Source organism: Mytilus trossulus, chromosome 12 (assembly GCF_036588685.1).
Source record: "Mytilus trossulus isolate FHL-02 chromosome 12, PNRI_Mtr1.1.1.hap1, whole genome shotgun sequence".
Taxonomy (NCBI): domain Eukaryota; kingdom Metazoa; phylum Mollusca; class Bivalvia; order Mytilida; family Mytilidae; genus Mytilus; species Mytilus trossulus.
The window spans coordinates 45188476-45200820 of record NC_086384.1 but is presented as its reverse complement, the minus strand read 5'-3'; the positions used below and the strand labels follow the sequence as shown (position 1 = coordinate 45200820).

At 30.5% G+C, this 12345-nt stretch overlaps 2 protein-coding genes across 4 annotated transcripts in view; one reads left to right on the top strand and one right to left on the bottom strand.

Moving 5' to 3' along the window:
* Nucleotides 1–2399: 2399 nt before the first annotated feature.
* LOC134692649 (45 kDa calcium-binding protein-like) lies at nucleotides 2400–12263 on the bottom strand. Of its 3 annotated transcripts, none has more exons than XR_010102247.1 (7): nucleotides 11659–12263; nucleotides 10202–10338; nucleotides 9199–9366; nucleotides 7805–7963; nucleotides 6765–6940; nucleotides 5038–5681; nucleotides 2400–4769 (listed from the first exon to the last, which is right to left on the bottom strand). XR_010102247.1 is itself a non-coding variant. In XM_063553109.1 (6 exons), exons 1-6 carry the CDS (start codon nucleotides 11928–11930, stop codon nucleotides 5505–5507), a joined length of 1089 nt encoding a protein of 362 aa, XP_063409179.1. In that variant the 5' UTR covers nucleotides 11931–12263; the 3' UTR covers nucleotides 4975–5504. The 3 variants fall into 3 exon arrangements, 1 of the variants encoding a protein (XP_063409179.1); XR_010102248.1 differs by having other exon boundaries at nucleotides 9247–9366; nucleotides 11659–12262; XM_063553109.1 differs by lacking the exon at nucleotides 2400–4769 and having other exon boundaries at nucleotides 4975–5681.
* Nucleotides 6901–12345, top strand: part of LOC134692650 (ubiquinone biosynthesis protein COQ4 homolog, mitochondrial-like) — a 99061-nt gene continuing 93616 nt past the window's right edge. Inside the window, exon 1 of the mRNA XM_063553110.1 lies at nucleotides 6901–6905. The gene's annotated coding sequence lies outside the window, so the exon portion shown is untranslated. The remainder of the gene's footprint in view (nucleotides 6906–12345) is intronic.

Sequence of the window (12345 nt, the reverse complement as noted above, 5' to 3'; positions counted from 1 at the left end):
AAAAACGTTAACATCATAAAAAAAAGGATCAATACCCAGCCTATAAAGACTTACGAATATGATGTACAGCAACAGAAGATAATCACTGAATTACAGATCCTTGTCTTGAGAAAGGCCTGTACAGAATGTGGAAGGATAACACATGCACTTAACTCTCCACTTAATCTCAAACAGTGGAACAACACAAGAACAAACTACAAAACAGTCAATAAACAACAATTAATATAAGGCTTAGACTTTGATAGATGTCAGTGTTAAATACAATTTCAGCACCCTTGGCTTATTCATGGATACCAGATTTTATTGGTGGTGGAATGCTAAGGTAATTTATAAAAAAAACACACTGAACCTTTTCAGGGAAATTTGGTTGCCTTTTTGTGGAAACTGATCAGAAAAACTTCAAAATCGGTAACCAATATTTTAGGGTATATTTTGTGAAAATCGGAATTTTCATTTTACAATCCCAATATCTGGATTCTGGTTGAGACATGGATTTTGGGACGATACCATCAAAACCAGGATAGTTGGCAGGTCTGTTTTCAGTGAATGTAAACATATAAAAAGTAAGAACAGACCATTTGTGGTCTCTGTGGTATTGATCTGTCATGCTTATTGATCACCAAATATTTGCAGCTTCTAAGTTGTGTGATATCTCATTGGTAAAATGTGACGTCTTTATTTATGGAAGCTATTTTTTTTTTTTAATTTCTGGTTTCAAAAATGGAAACTGGCGGATAAATGAAATAACCTAATACAATGATTATAAGGTCTACAAGTTCATCTGACATTGACTTCATGTTCAAGGTTGATAAAACATGTCCGTCTTAGAGGATTCATCCAACTTTCACCTCATTTTCATATCTTTGCTGGTAACTCAGATACTTTAAACAATATGTCAATTATATTAGGTGGTAGGAACGGTCGTAATGTGAAAATATTGGTTTTGGAAATTTCATCTGAACTGAAAAGTTAGGCAATGTTAGTAAATTTTTGGAGCAGATATTCTTCATCGTAAATTATTAAGATCGGGTTCAATCTGAAGCTGTGATAAGTGACAATAAGGAAATAAATAAATCACTACATTTTTGTTGTTTATAATTTATTGGGCATTGTTCATTTTTTTTTTAATTATGTCTATTACTCAGGTGTTATAAGCAATAGACTATATTTGGTGCATTGTATGAATTCAGGTAGGTTTCCTGACCTTGACCTCATTAATATGTTCCTGAGCACCTGAGATCACCCCTAGTTTTTGGTGTGGTTTGTGTTGTTTATTCTTTAGTTTTCTATGTTGTGTACTATTGTTTGTCTGTTTTTTTTTGTTTTTTTTCATTTTTAGCCATGGCGTTGTCAGTTTATTTAAGATTTATGAGTTTAACTGTCCCTTTGGTATCTTTCGTCCCTCTTTTATTGATAATGTGAAGTTCATGGATATTTGAAGTAGAACCTTAATATTAGAGCCTTTCAAAACTAAGTTTGATCCAAACACACATACACAGTGATTGTCCTGAAACAACAAAAATGCTTGTTTTGGCCCCTCATTCCTACAGTGGGGACCATTACCTCTAAAATCCATTCAAACCTGCCTGTTGTGGAATAGAACCTTGTGGTACAAGTTCATAGAGATCCATTCACTTACAAGTGATTGTCTGGAAACCAAATGACAACTATGAGCATAATAAAAATATTATATGACAAGAATAATTTGCAGTTGACGTATTAATCTTTTTGTCTTATCTGTATGGTTATCTACGAACAAAAAATCAAATTAACATAATAGTAAAGGATTTTATTGTAACAAAAATATTCAGTAACAAAATATTCATTTCTATGAACAAGAGATACAATACTGCATTAGAAAATTTTATGAAAGTGCATTAATGTTTAAAACTATAAAAAAACCTTTTATTAGTTACATGGCTGCCTCTATATCTACTGTATAGACCACTTTCGAGTTCATCCGTCACCGGAAAAAACTCGTCAATTATACGCGCCTTTATCACCGTCATTTGTGCGTTTAGGGGCGTCGTCACTTCCTTCCAATGTTGAGCGAGTGGTTGGAAAACTATAATTCTATATTGTACGAATTATTCTGCAAATTAAATTCTCAAAATTGACAATTAACACTGCTGTCATTAGGGAATTGTCAGTAAGTACCTACAGAGCAACCATTATTTCTATATTATCCTGCACAAAGACGATCACTAAGACGCTTGATGAACGTAAATAGTGCAGGGATACAGGCGAGCCCCTCTATCTGGTAAATGACGTCATAAAGGCGTGCATAATTGACGAGTTTTTGCCGGTGACGGATGAACTCGAAAGTGGTCTATTGTGTTTAAATAAATTAGTATTCCATTCTGTCAGTTAGGAAAATTCCACAGATCAAACAGTATTTCAAAGTTCCATTATTTTTTTAGCAATTCCTCTCTATGTGAGGTGTGTCTGATTTTTTTCTGCAGGTATGTTTAATTTATTAGTTTTTAAAAATAATACCTTAGTTTGTGGGTTTGAATTAATCCATTAGTGTTTTTCTCTTGTAAAGAAGCAGACAATTTAAAAAAAATTAAAACCCACAAAAATATTAAAAGTTAAAGTCAATCATAACCTCAGGTATCCCTCAATATGGTATGAAAGCTGACGTATATTTGCAAGGTACTCCTGTTCGTTGATACACATATTTTAAATTGAACTGACAAAACACCTTGATAAGTTAACATCCCAACTATATCATAAAATATAAAAGATACTAGCATCATACACATGCAACTAACAAAAACAAATTCAAACAAATAATTTCATGTGTGTTAAGGCCATAGGGCCGGATGTATATAAAAAAGAAGTGATGTTTTTTGACAGTTGCTTAGCAATTTGATACCGAAGTTTCCAGTTGGAAATTACAATGTTTAATGAAAAAAAGCACCATAATTTATATGGCAAATCAGCAGGCAAGTAACTTCCTCTTGAAATTTATCATTCTGGAGTACTGTTAATGATTGCATTGATAATGAATACATGTAGAAACAAATGGGACTATATTTTGTATTTTAATAACATAAAAAAATGTAACAAAAAAAAAACATTCAAGAGTTCCTATTTTGATAGATGCTATCCACTAAAACACATTATAAAAAAATATGACATATATGTCACAATGCAACAGCTGAGAAAAACAACTGTTGTCTAATATGCAAATTTTAACAAATCATACATGAACATGCATGTTTGAGAAAAGTTTGTCTTTCAAATCAATACATTTGTAACATAAAACACACCAAAAAGAGAACACAATTTTCAATAAAAATATTTGTTAGGATATAACAAACCAAAAGTTTCTCAACTTATACGTAAAATAAATTTGAAATAGAGGGCAAATTATTTATTCTGTTATTGATCTATTATACAAATAAATTATAGAATTGGTGTGGCAAAATCAATGAAAATCTGAGAAACTGTTGATTATTCTTTTACAACAACATGATTATTTTTATATTTCTTACATTAATTACTCATTTTAACCCATGATATAAAACTGAACCTATTACAAATTTTATTTTTTTACTGTAACACTTAATTTTAGTATTCAGGCACCATGGATTAAATATTATTCGTTGGATACCAGTTTTTGTGGATTTAGTAGATATAAGTTAACCACAAATTTAAATGGTCACAGTTTACAAATTTTCTATTGATTTTTATGCAGACTCAGCAAAACCATGATATTAAATATTCAATTTCATGAAAATGCAAGTTTTCCTTAATGCAAGAAAATCTGTATGCATGAAAAACAAAATTAATCCACAGTATAGAATTTTAGAACCAGTTGGTTATTTTTTTTTAAGTCAAGAACATAATTATTTCTATATAAATTACATTAATAGCTCATTCTACACTCATGATAAACAATAAAACTGCACCATTTACAACATCAAAGAATAAAGAAAGACTTAATTGTACTAAGTAAAAAAAAAAAAATCTGGACATAGAAAAAAGTGTTGATATTGCAACAGAAACAGTTTGGAGGACTAAGTTATTGAGGGTGTAATCTTCTCAGTTTTCAACTAAGAAAATAAATTCTAGAAATGTGCATAGAATGCTGTAATAGAGAATAGTTTATTTTGATTCAAAAGTATAGTTGATTAATTTAAATAATAAGAATTGCTCTATAACAAGCAATTCAACTTATTAGAACAATGACTCTCACTAAAAAACTAACATCGCACACGCACACAAAAACAAATGGCAAAATCCAGTAAAGCTGTATAAATATATAAATCAAATCACAGTAACCATTAATATCATAATTATTTTTATACTGTTACTTAAAAGTGCTGTAAATCTATTTCACAGAGAATTTTTTTTATTTTACTTTGAAAAAGATCATACAAAAAAAAAACCTGATTTTTATAAAAGCAATAGAATTAACACTTCTGAGGACAAACAAGTCTTGAGAAAAAGTTTTCTGAAAAGGTTAGTCAATGACAAAAGAAGAACAAGAAATTATAAAGAGGTTAAGAAATGGCACTTGGAATGCATATTTGGAGGTAAATGTAAAAATTTAGAACAATATAACCTTGGGTCAAAGTTCTAACATAACATAGAATTTCTAAATTAAATCAACATGATTAGTTGTACAAATATAATCAAAATACAAATTTAAGCAGACCTCTTTAAAATCATTACACCACAAATAAACCCACTGTCACATATATAACAAATCATATCCCACTCAATAATATTGTTCTATGGTAAAAAGTACAAAAATAGTCCTTAAAGAATAAAGTGGTACCCAACACTTTAACTAAAATTAATTTGGTTCGTTTAATTTTCATAAAATTAACAAAAATATCAAAATTTCAAAATTTTTGAACCAACGGTTTTGTCAGAAAAATTACACTGGTTATTTAGCAGTTTGACAAACACCAATTTTGATCCCTGAGAAGCTTAATATTAATATAAGCTTTATAGAACTACAGGACGTAATTCAAACGTTTAGCTGATTTTACAGAGTTACCTCCCTGAAGTGTTAGGTACCACCTTAAACTAGATACTTAAATAATTATACAAAAGATCACAACTCTGACATTTTTAATTTTTTTAGAAAAAAATCATACCACAAATTGTTTTTGTTGACAAATTTAAATTCCCTATAGGCAATGCCATAATAAGATAAATAAATCTATATAAACCAGATAAAGTATGTCAACAATTGACCTTTTCTAAAGTCAGACACTTAGGCCACACCCAACAAACATCCTGGTCTTTTTTATGTTAGGGGGTGCTCCTGAGAAAGAGGAATACAAGGACCCTTTTTACACAAAGTTGGCTTAATATTTCTATTTATTTTTATTCTCTTATTTTTTTTAAAAGAAGTACAGGACTAGGTGCTTCCCCATCTGAATCTAAACATGGTCGGGTTGTGGTTTCTTTGACACATTCCCCATTTCCATTCTCAATTTTATCATATCACAGAATGCTATTCTATGCAAAATTTCTATGTAATTTTAAAATTCGTCATGTAGACTTCTCTTCACGTTGACACATTTACTGTCTACAAAGATATCTTTATGTTTAAACATTTCATCCATAGAAACTTTTCCGTCTTTATTATCATCTAACATTTGTAGAAGGTTGACAGCTTCTGCCTTTGACTGCTGTGGATTTCTGGGATCAACATAGTCCTATAAATAACATATAATTGAAATTAGTGCAATACACAATTAACAAACTTGGGTTTTTTTACATTCCTGATTTTCAGGCCTTTCATAGCTGAGTATGCAATATGGTCTTTGTTCATTGTTGAAGGCTGTACAGTTACATATATTTGTTAATTTCTGTGTCATTTGGTCTTTTGTGAAGAGTTGTCTCATTAGCAATCATACCACATCTTCTTTTTTTTTTTTTTTTTAATATAATTGAAATTATAGCAATACAACATTAACCAATAGACCACTTTTGAGTTTGTCCATCACCAGAAAAAACTCTTCAATTATAAGTGTCTTCATGATGTCATTTGGCAGATAGAGGGGGTCGCCTGTATCCCTACACTATTAACATTCATCAAGCGTCTTAGTGATCGTCATTGTGCAGGATAAACTAGAAATAATTGTTGTTCTGTAGGTACTTAATGACAATTCCCTATTGACAACAGTGCTGATTGTCAATTTCGACAATTCAATTTGCCAAAGAATTTGTACATTATAGAATTATAGTTTTCCAACCACTGGCTCAACATTGGAATGGAAGTGACAACACCCCTAAACGCACAAATGACGTTCACTAAAACCAGAGTTTTTGACAGAAATGCATCGAACTCGAAAGTTGTCTATTAGTTTGCAACTACTCAATTATTTGTTAGAATTTATAAACATGTCCCAAATTGGTCAATATTCCTAAAGTTCCTTAAATTGAGGATCTCAAGTCAAGTGGGTAAACATTCATCTCTGTGCAGCAATACAAGACAACAAGTGACTAGGATTAAACATTTGAGCTGATTGGAAGAGATGAGGACACATCATAGAATAAAGGTGTAAAAACTATGGAGTTATTACATGTATGAACAATATAAAAATTTTATTTTTTAATTGTAGCAAAAGAAACAAGTTTTCACTACCTTCCTTTATATTTCCATTAAAGCATATCATAAAACCTATCTCTCATATTAAGAAAACAAGTTTTTTGCTAGCATTAGGATAGCAACTTAAACATTTTTGAAAGGAATCCACTTTTTCCGCTCGCTAAAAATTATTTGTCTTATTTCTTACCTCTAACTCTTTCTGAGTAGCAACGCCATTTTTATCACCATCTATAGCATTTATAAATTCCTTTTTCCTTTCGTCCTGATAGCGATCGTCCAGTTTCTTCTGTTCGTCGTCTTCCACATCACCAGGTGGCAGGGCAACAAATTCGGTTAATGTAAGTTTACCATCATTATTGGTATCTAATAACAAAATATTTATATATAAAAAGGTGAGGTAAATTTATTTTTACTTTTAGACGATGACCATGAAAAGTACAACGTTTAAATTAAAACAAAGTTCAACAACAAAATAAATATTCATAGCTGGAAATTTTTGTATTAGAGATATTATAATGGAATATGGTGTGGATAAGCATTATGCAATTTGAAAAAGATTTTCTACATGCTTCACTCAGCCTAATGCTTATTCTTTGTTCATTTAATCTGCATGGTTGAAAATGAACATTATATTTTTAAATTGTAATGGATGTTATATTAACTTGGGTAAACATAATGCAGTAAAAAATAATTCATAAAAACTGATACGCTTAAAACTTAACAATGTTTAACTTATCTTTTAAAGTTATTATCTTAGGTGTTTTTATAAAAAAAAAAAACCAGAAGAATGTGTCCACAGTATACAGATGCCTCACTACAACCATTTTCTATGTTTAGTGGATTGTGAAATTGGGAAACAAATTCTATAATTTGCATTAAAATAAGAAAGACCATATAATAGGGAACATGTGTACTAATTTCAAGTTTGACTTTAACTTCATCAAAAAGTACCTTGTCCAAATGTTTTTATCAGAAGTGGGACAGACGGATAAACAAATGGACAAACAGACTAAAACACTGCCCATAAGTGGGGTATGAAAAAATATATATAACCAATCTTTTGAGCTCATGTATGCAAATTGAAAGATTTTTATATAAAGTGAATACAGAAATTGCTCTGTGATTTACAGTTGAATTGTTCTTTTTTTATGAAAGAATATTGATGAAAGCAAACTTGCTTTTCTTTCAGAAACCATTTGTTTTACAAATAGAACAGGGATAGATTACCTAAAGAATTCAATATTGTCTCAATCATTTTTTTCATAGCAAGTCCACTCTGTTCTGGATGACGGAATGCTAAAAACTCTTCTTTGTTTAGTTTATTATCCATTGGCATTTGTTCTACATCTGTCCATTTAAACTTGTACCGGACTAACTGATCTCTGTCTAAAACATAAATAATAAATATTGATAAATACATTTTGAAAACAACATTGTAAACAAATTTGTAACAAGAACATTGACAAACTAATAAAAGATAAAGAAGGGGAAATTAGCTGCATACTTAGATGTCATAGGTACTAAAACAGATTTAATAAAACCAATTTCTGTTTTTCATTTATTTCTGTCTATAAGTTTATACATTCTTATTTCATTATACCTATGTTCACATGAATATTTTAAAACCTAAATTGATTCCTTATTAAAGAAGTTGATTTACTTAAGATAAAATTACAGGAAATCGAAGTTTTATTTTAATTTTGTTGTTTTTTAAAGTCATATTTTAACACATTTTGAATTCTTTTATTTCATGGACTGAGTAAAAATGTTGGATCATTATGTCAGTATGTTCATGATAACATTTGCTGGTATGGACAAAAATGAAAGACTAAAAAACCATTTCGTATTTCTTAATTTACATATAATAGCTGATAAAAATTTCAAGATTCACACAAGGAACAAGCAAACTAAACTGGTGTGCATGATGTACACCTAAATTGTTAGTGTTAATTCACTCATAATAAAAAATTGTTAATAAGTTTATGTCCAGCTTCAAAGCTGTGTCCTACCCAATACAATGTATGCCTATCCAAAGACATGTCACATTACTGAAACTCTCCTTTATAAAGAGGATTGGAATAGAGAAACAGCCACAAATTTCAGGTTCTTTAGATCACAGAACCGAGAAAAGGACATAGATTTGAGGTTTGACAAACTGTCACAGATTGTAGCGTCATGATGTGATGGGACACAAATTTGAGGCTGAACATTAATTTGACTCTTACACATACCTGTATGTTAGAAAAAGAAAAGAAAAGTAGATCTGATACATTTGTACTGTGGATATTGTTGGGTACCAATTTCATTGATTTTGTTTGTATAGGACAACCACAAATTCAAATGCTGAACAAATTTCATGTTTCATAAAGAAATATATGCAAGACCCATTGTTGGCCTTCAGCTGATGTCTGCTCTATGGTCGGGTTATTGTCGCTTTGACACATTCCCCATTTCCTTTCTCAATTTTAAAATCATGAAATCAAAGATCCACGAAAATGCAAGTGTTACTCAATCCACGAAAATTGGTACCCACGACAATAAATATCTCCACAGTGAGTAGTGCCACTACATCCTTTAACTAGTATAGTCATGTACATACGGGTACTAAGCGATACACTCACCACTTTCTCTTAACTTTATCTTCCCTTCCTTTATAGAGCTAGACTCACCGGTTTCCTTCATATCTAAAGCTTGATCTCCATAATCTTTCAGAAAGCTATCAATTTTATCAACATCATACTTTTTAGCCAGAAGGAAATGTTTGTAGTAATCCTTCCAGTCAACTAAACCTGAAAAATAATGTTGAATAAATATAGTAATGAATGTCAAGTATTTCTGATTTGTTTTCTTCCAGAAAAGTTATGACAAAACAATTTGAGAACTTATAATATATTTTGAACATGCTTAGGTTTGTTGATATACATGTTTTTGTTCAATTTAAATGTGTGTTGGCATCATCTGTTTAGACAGGTGGGCATGGGGTGAGTATATTAAATTTGAACACATATCATACTAAATGAATCAAATGAATTGCACATGTGGTACTGTTCTTGTACTTTATAGTGCATTTTTAGGCTGAGGGTCCTCACTAAGGCAAGTCCACAGGTCCTGGACTCATCAAAAATCTGTCTGGATTCACCATTTCCAAAACTGATGAGTCCACAGATGCATCAAGATTGAAATATTTTGTATAAACTGAACAGTTAAACACATATATCATCATTTATAGCATAAGTGTAAAAGTGATATGAATTTAATGTCATTTCATTGCTGTTAGGCCATGGAGACAAATATTTCAATAATTGCAATGAAATACTTTCTTCTTGGTGTTGGACTCATCATGACCAAAAATGATGAGTCCCTGGACTCGCCTTCAAAAATCTTTAGCGAGAACCCTGCATTTTACAAAAAAAATAATGATGTGTGACAGTGTACAGTGATTCAATAAATGTACATTTCTTGCTTAAATAAATAAAATGAGAATAGCAATATTTTCAGTTTCTTTATTTTTTGGCAAATACTTGAAAATGCTTTTAGTGTTTGATACATTTTGCTGTAATTTTCCTATATTTCTAAAATTTCATGTTATCATTTTGCATGCTAAGAGTAACTTTGACATTATACCATCTCCATCAGGGTCCATGTGTGTAAATATGTGTGCATTTTCTTCTAAGGCTTCATCAAAATGTTGTCTTATCTTGTCCTGGATCCAGGATTCTACTTCAATTAGATTCATATGACCATCTGAATCTGTATCCACTCTGGAATAAAGAAAATAATGTATGAATAAAAAGAGATTTGAAATACACTTTAAATTGAATGATCAGTTTCAACCAATAAATATCATAAAACAAAAGTATTAATTCATGAAAATCTGATTCATGAATTTTTTTTAACAAAGTAAAGAAAATCACCAACATCATATCTGCTGAGTCTCGTTACCATAGCAAACAACAGCAAATGTATTCAATTAATCTATTTTCGACAGCTATTATTATATATACTTTATCTAGATTAATAATACAATTTATTAAACAATCATACATGATGCTGATCTATGGTACATTTGTAAATCCTGAAATCTTAAATTCTGTTGAAATTGAAAAACCATTTACAGTCGAACCTTGTTGTGTCGAACTCGGTTGTGTCGAAAACCTGGATGAGTCGAAGTAACTTCTCAGTCCTGGCATAATTCTTGTTTGATCAATGCATTTTTACCTCTGATGAGTCGAACTTGGATGATTCGAATTCTCTGTTAAGGTCGAGGTAATTCTTAAGTCCTGTCGATGTAAAATTGATGTAAATTGAACCTGATGTCTCGAAGTTCAAAATTTTTTAAAAATCGAATGAAATAAAAACTTTAAAAATAAAATTCATCACAGATGTTTTTCTTGTTCAACCTATTATTTTCCATAAGTATTTAAAGCTGTGTAAACATACTTTTTTGTCAAACAGTTTAAATGACATGTTTATGATGACCGCTAATCAACATCTTTGTTGATCGTCTTAGCGGAACTTGAATGTGCTGAACCTATTTCACTTGATATAAAAACGAAACGAATTTTAATGACCCAAGCTGAGATTAAATTAATTTATAACCATTAGAATAAGAACAATAATTAAAAGGATTAAAATATTTTATCAATTATTATGAGTCGGTCTTTTTAATATATGGACACTGTTCACATTCTTTAAAGATTAGTTATGAAAATATTTTCGCGAGTGATTCCATAATTTATAGTGACTGACCTTTGTAAATATTTGTGTATTGATTTTATTTGTGACTTTTGTGTGTTCAATCTTTAAAAATACGGAACATAAATACACAACCATATATTATCATATCGAAAAAAGCACAATGATCAATAAACATGTACCTAGTTTACAGAAATCACATATTCATGATATTGGTATTTCATACATTTCAAATATATGACGTCACACTCGACCTCAGATGAGTCGAATACTTTCGTCTGGTCCCTTAAATTTCGACACAATGAGGTTCGACTGTATTATTCATAATGTTACCAAAAAGACTATCATGTACTATGGTTAAAATATATGTCCTTGATGAAACTAACTTGTTGAAGATATCTTTAAGTTTTGAATCTGCAATATCGACAGGATCATCGTCGATCTCTTCATGATTCCCAATAAAAGCCTCTTTATGGAAATCTTTGTTCAGCATTCCATCTTGTTCAAATCGTACTGCCTCCAAATGATCAGGTGGCTCAAGTTTATCGAGTGGTAAAGGTTGATCAGCATCCACCTCTTTCAATGGTATTTTTGGGCGACCATTTACCATGTGCACCAAAAATATCATTATGATTATGCATAATTTCTTTCCTTTCATATTTCTTACTTATAATTTAGTGCAAATTTAAAAACTTTGGCAAAAATATGTTCAATGCCAATCCTTATAATTTTTTGCTGATCTTTACTGTTAGAGCAGATAAACTTTGCATGTAATTTCTTATTTTTAAAGTTGATTGTAAATGTGAAAGGTTTTTAATGCATTTTTACATTAATTGTTGATAATGGTAAAGTTGTCTATGGACACTCTTGCATATCTTCTGTACAATAATGCTGATGTTGTAGCATCAGTTCAATGATGTGGCTGAAATGTATTTGTTGTGTCCACAAAATGACTACAGCGACATCTATTGGTGAGAATGAACACAGTTTTCGTTGACGTCATCGCCCTATCACTGACAAAAAAATAGTGTTGATGCGCATGGTATTTACGATATATTCAAATAAAAGAAATC

Coding starts and splice junctions, on each gene's coding strand:
- LOC134692649 (XM_063553109.1), bottom strand. CDS start 11,930: ATGAAAGGAAAGAAATTATGCATAATCATAATGATATTTTTGGTGCAC. Junction 10,339..11,658: donor CTTAAAGATATCTTCAACAA/GTTAGTTTCATC, acceptor TCTTTATTCCAG/AGTGGATACAGATTCAGATG. Junction 5,682..6,764: donor CTACTCAGAAAGAGTTAGAG/GTAAGAAATAAG, acceptor TGTTATTTATAG/GACTATGTTGATCCCAGAAA.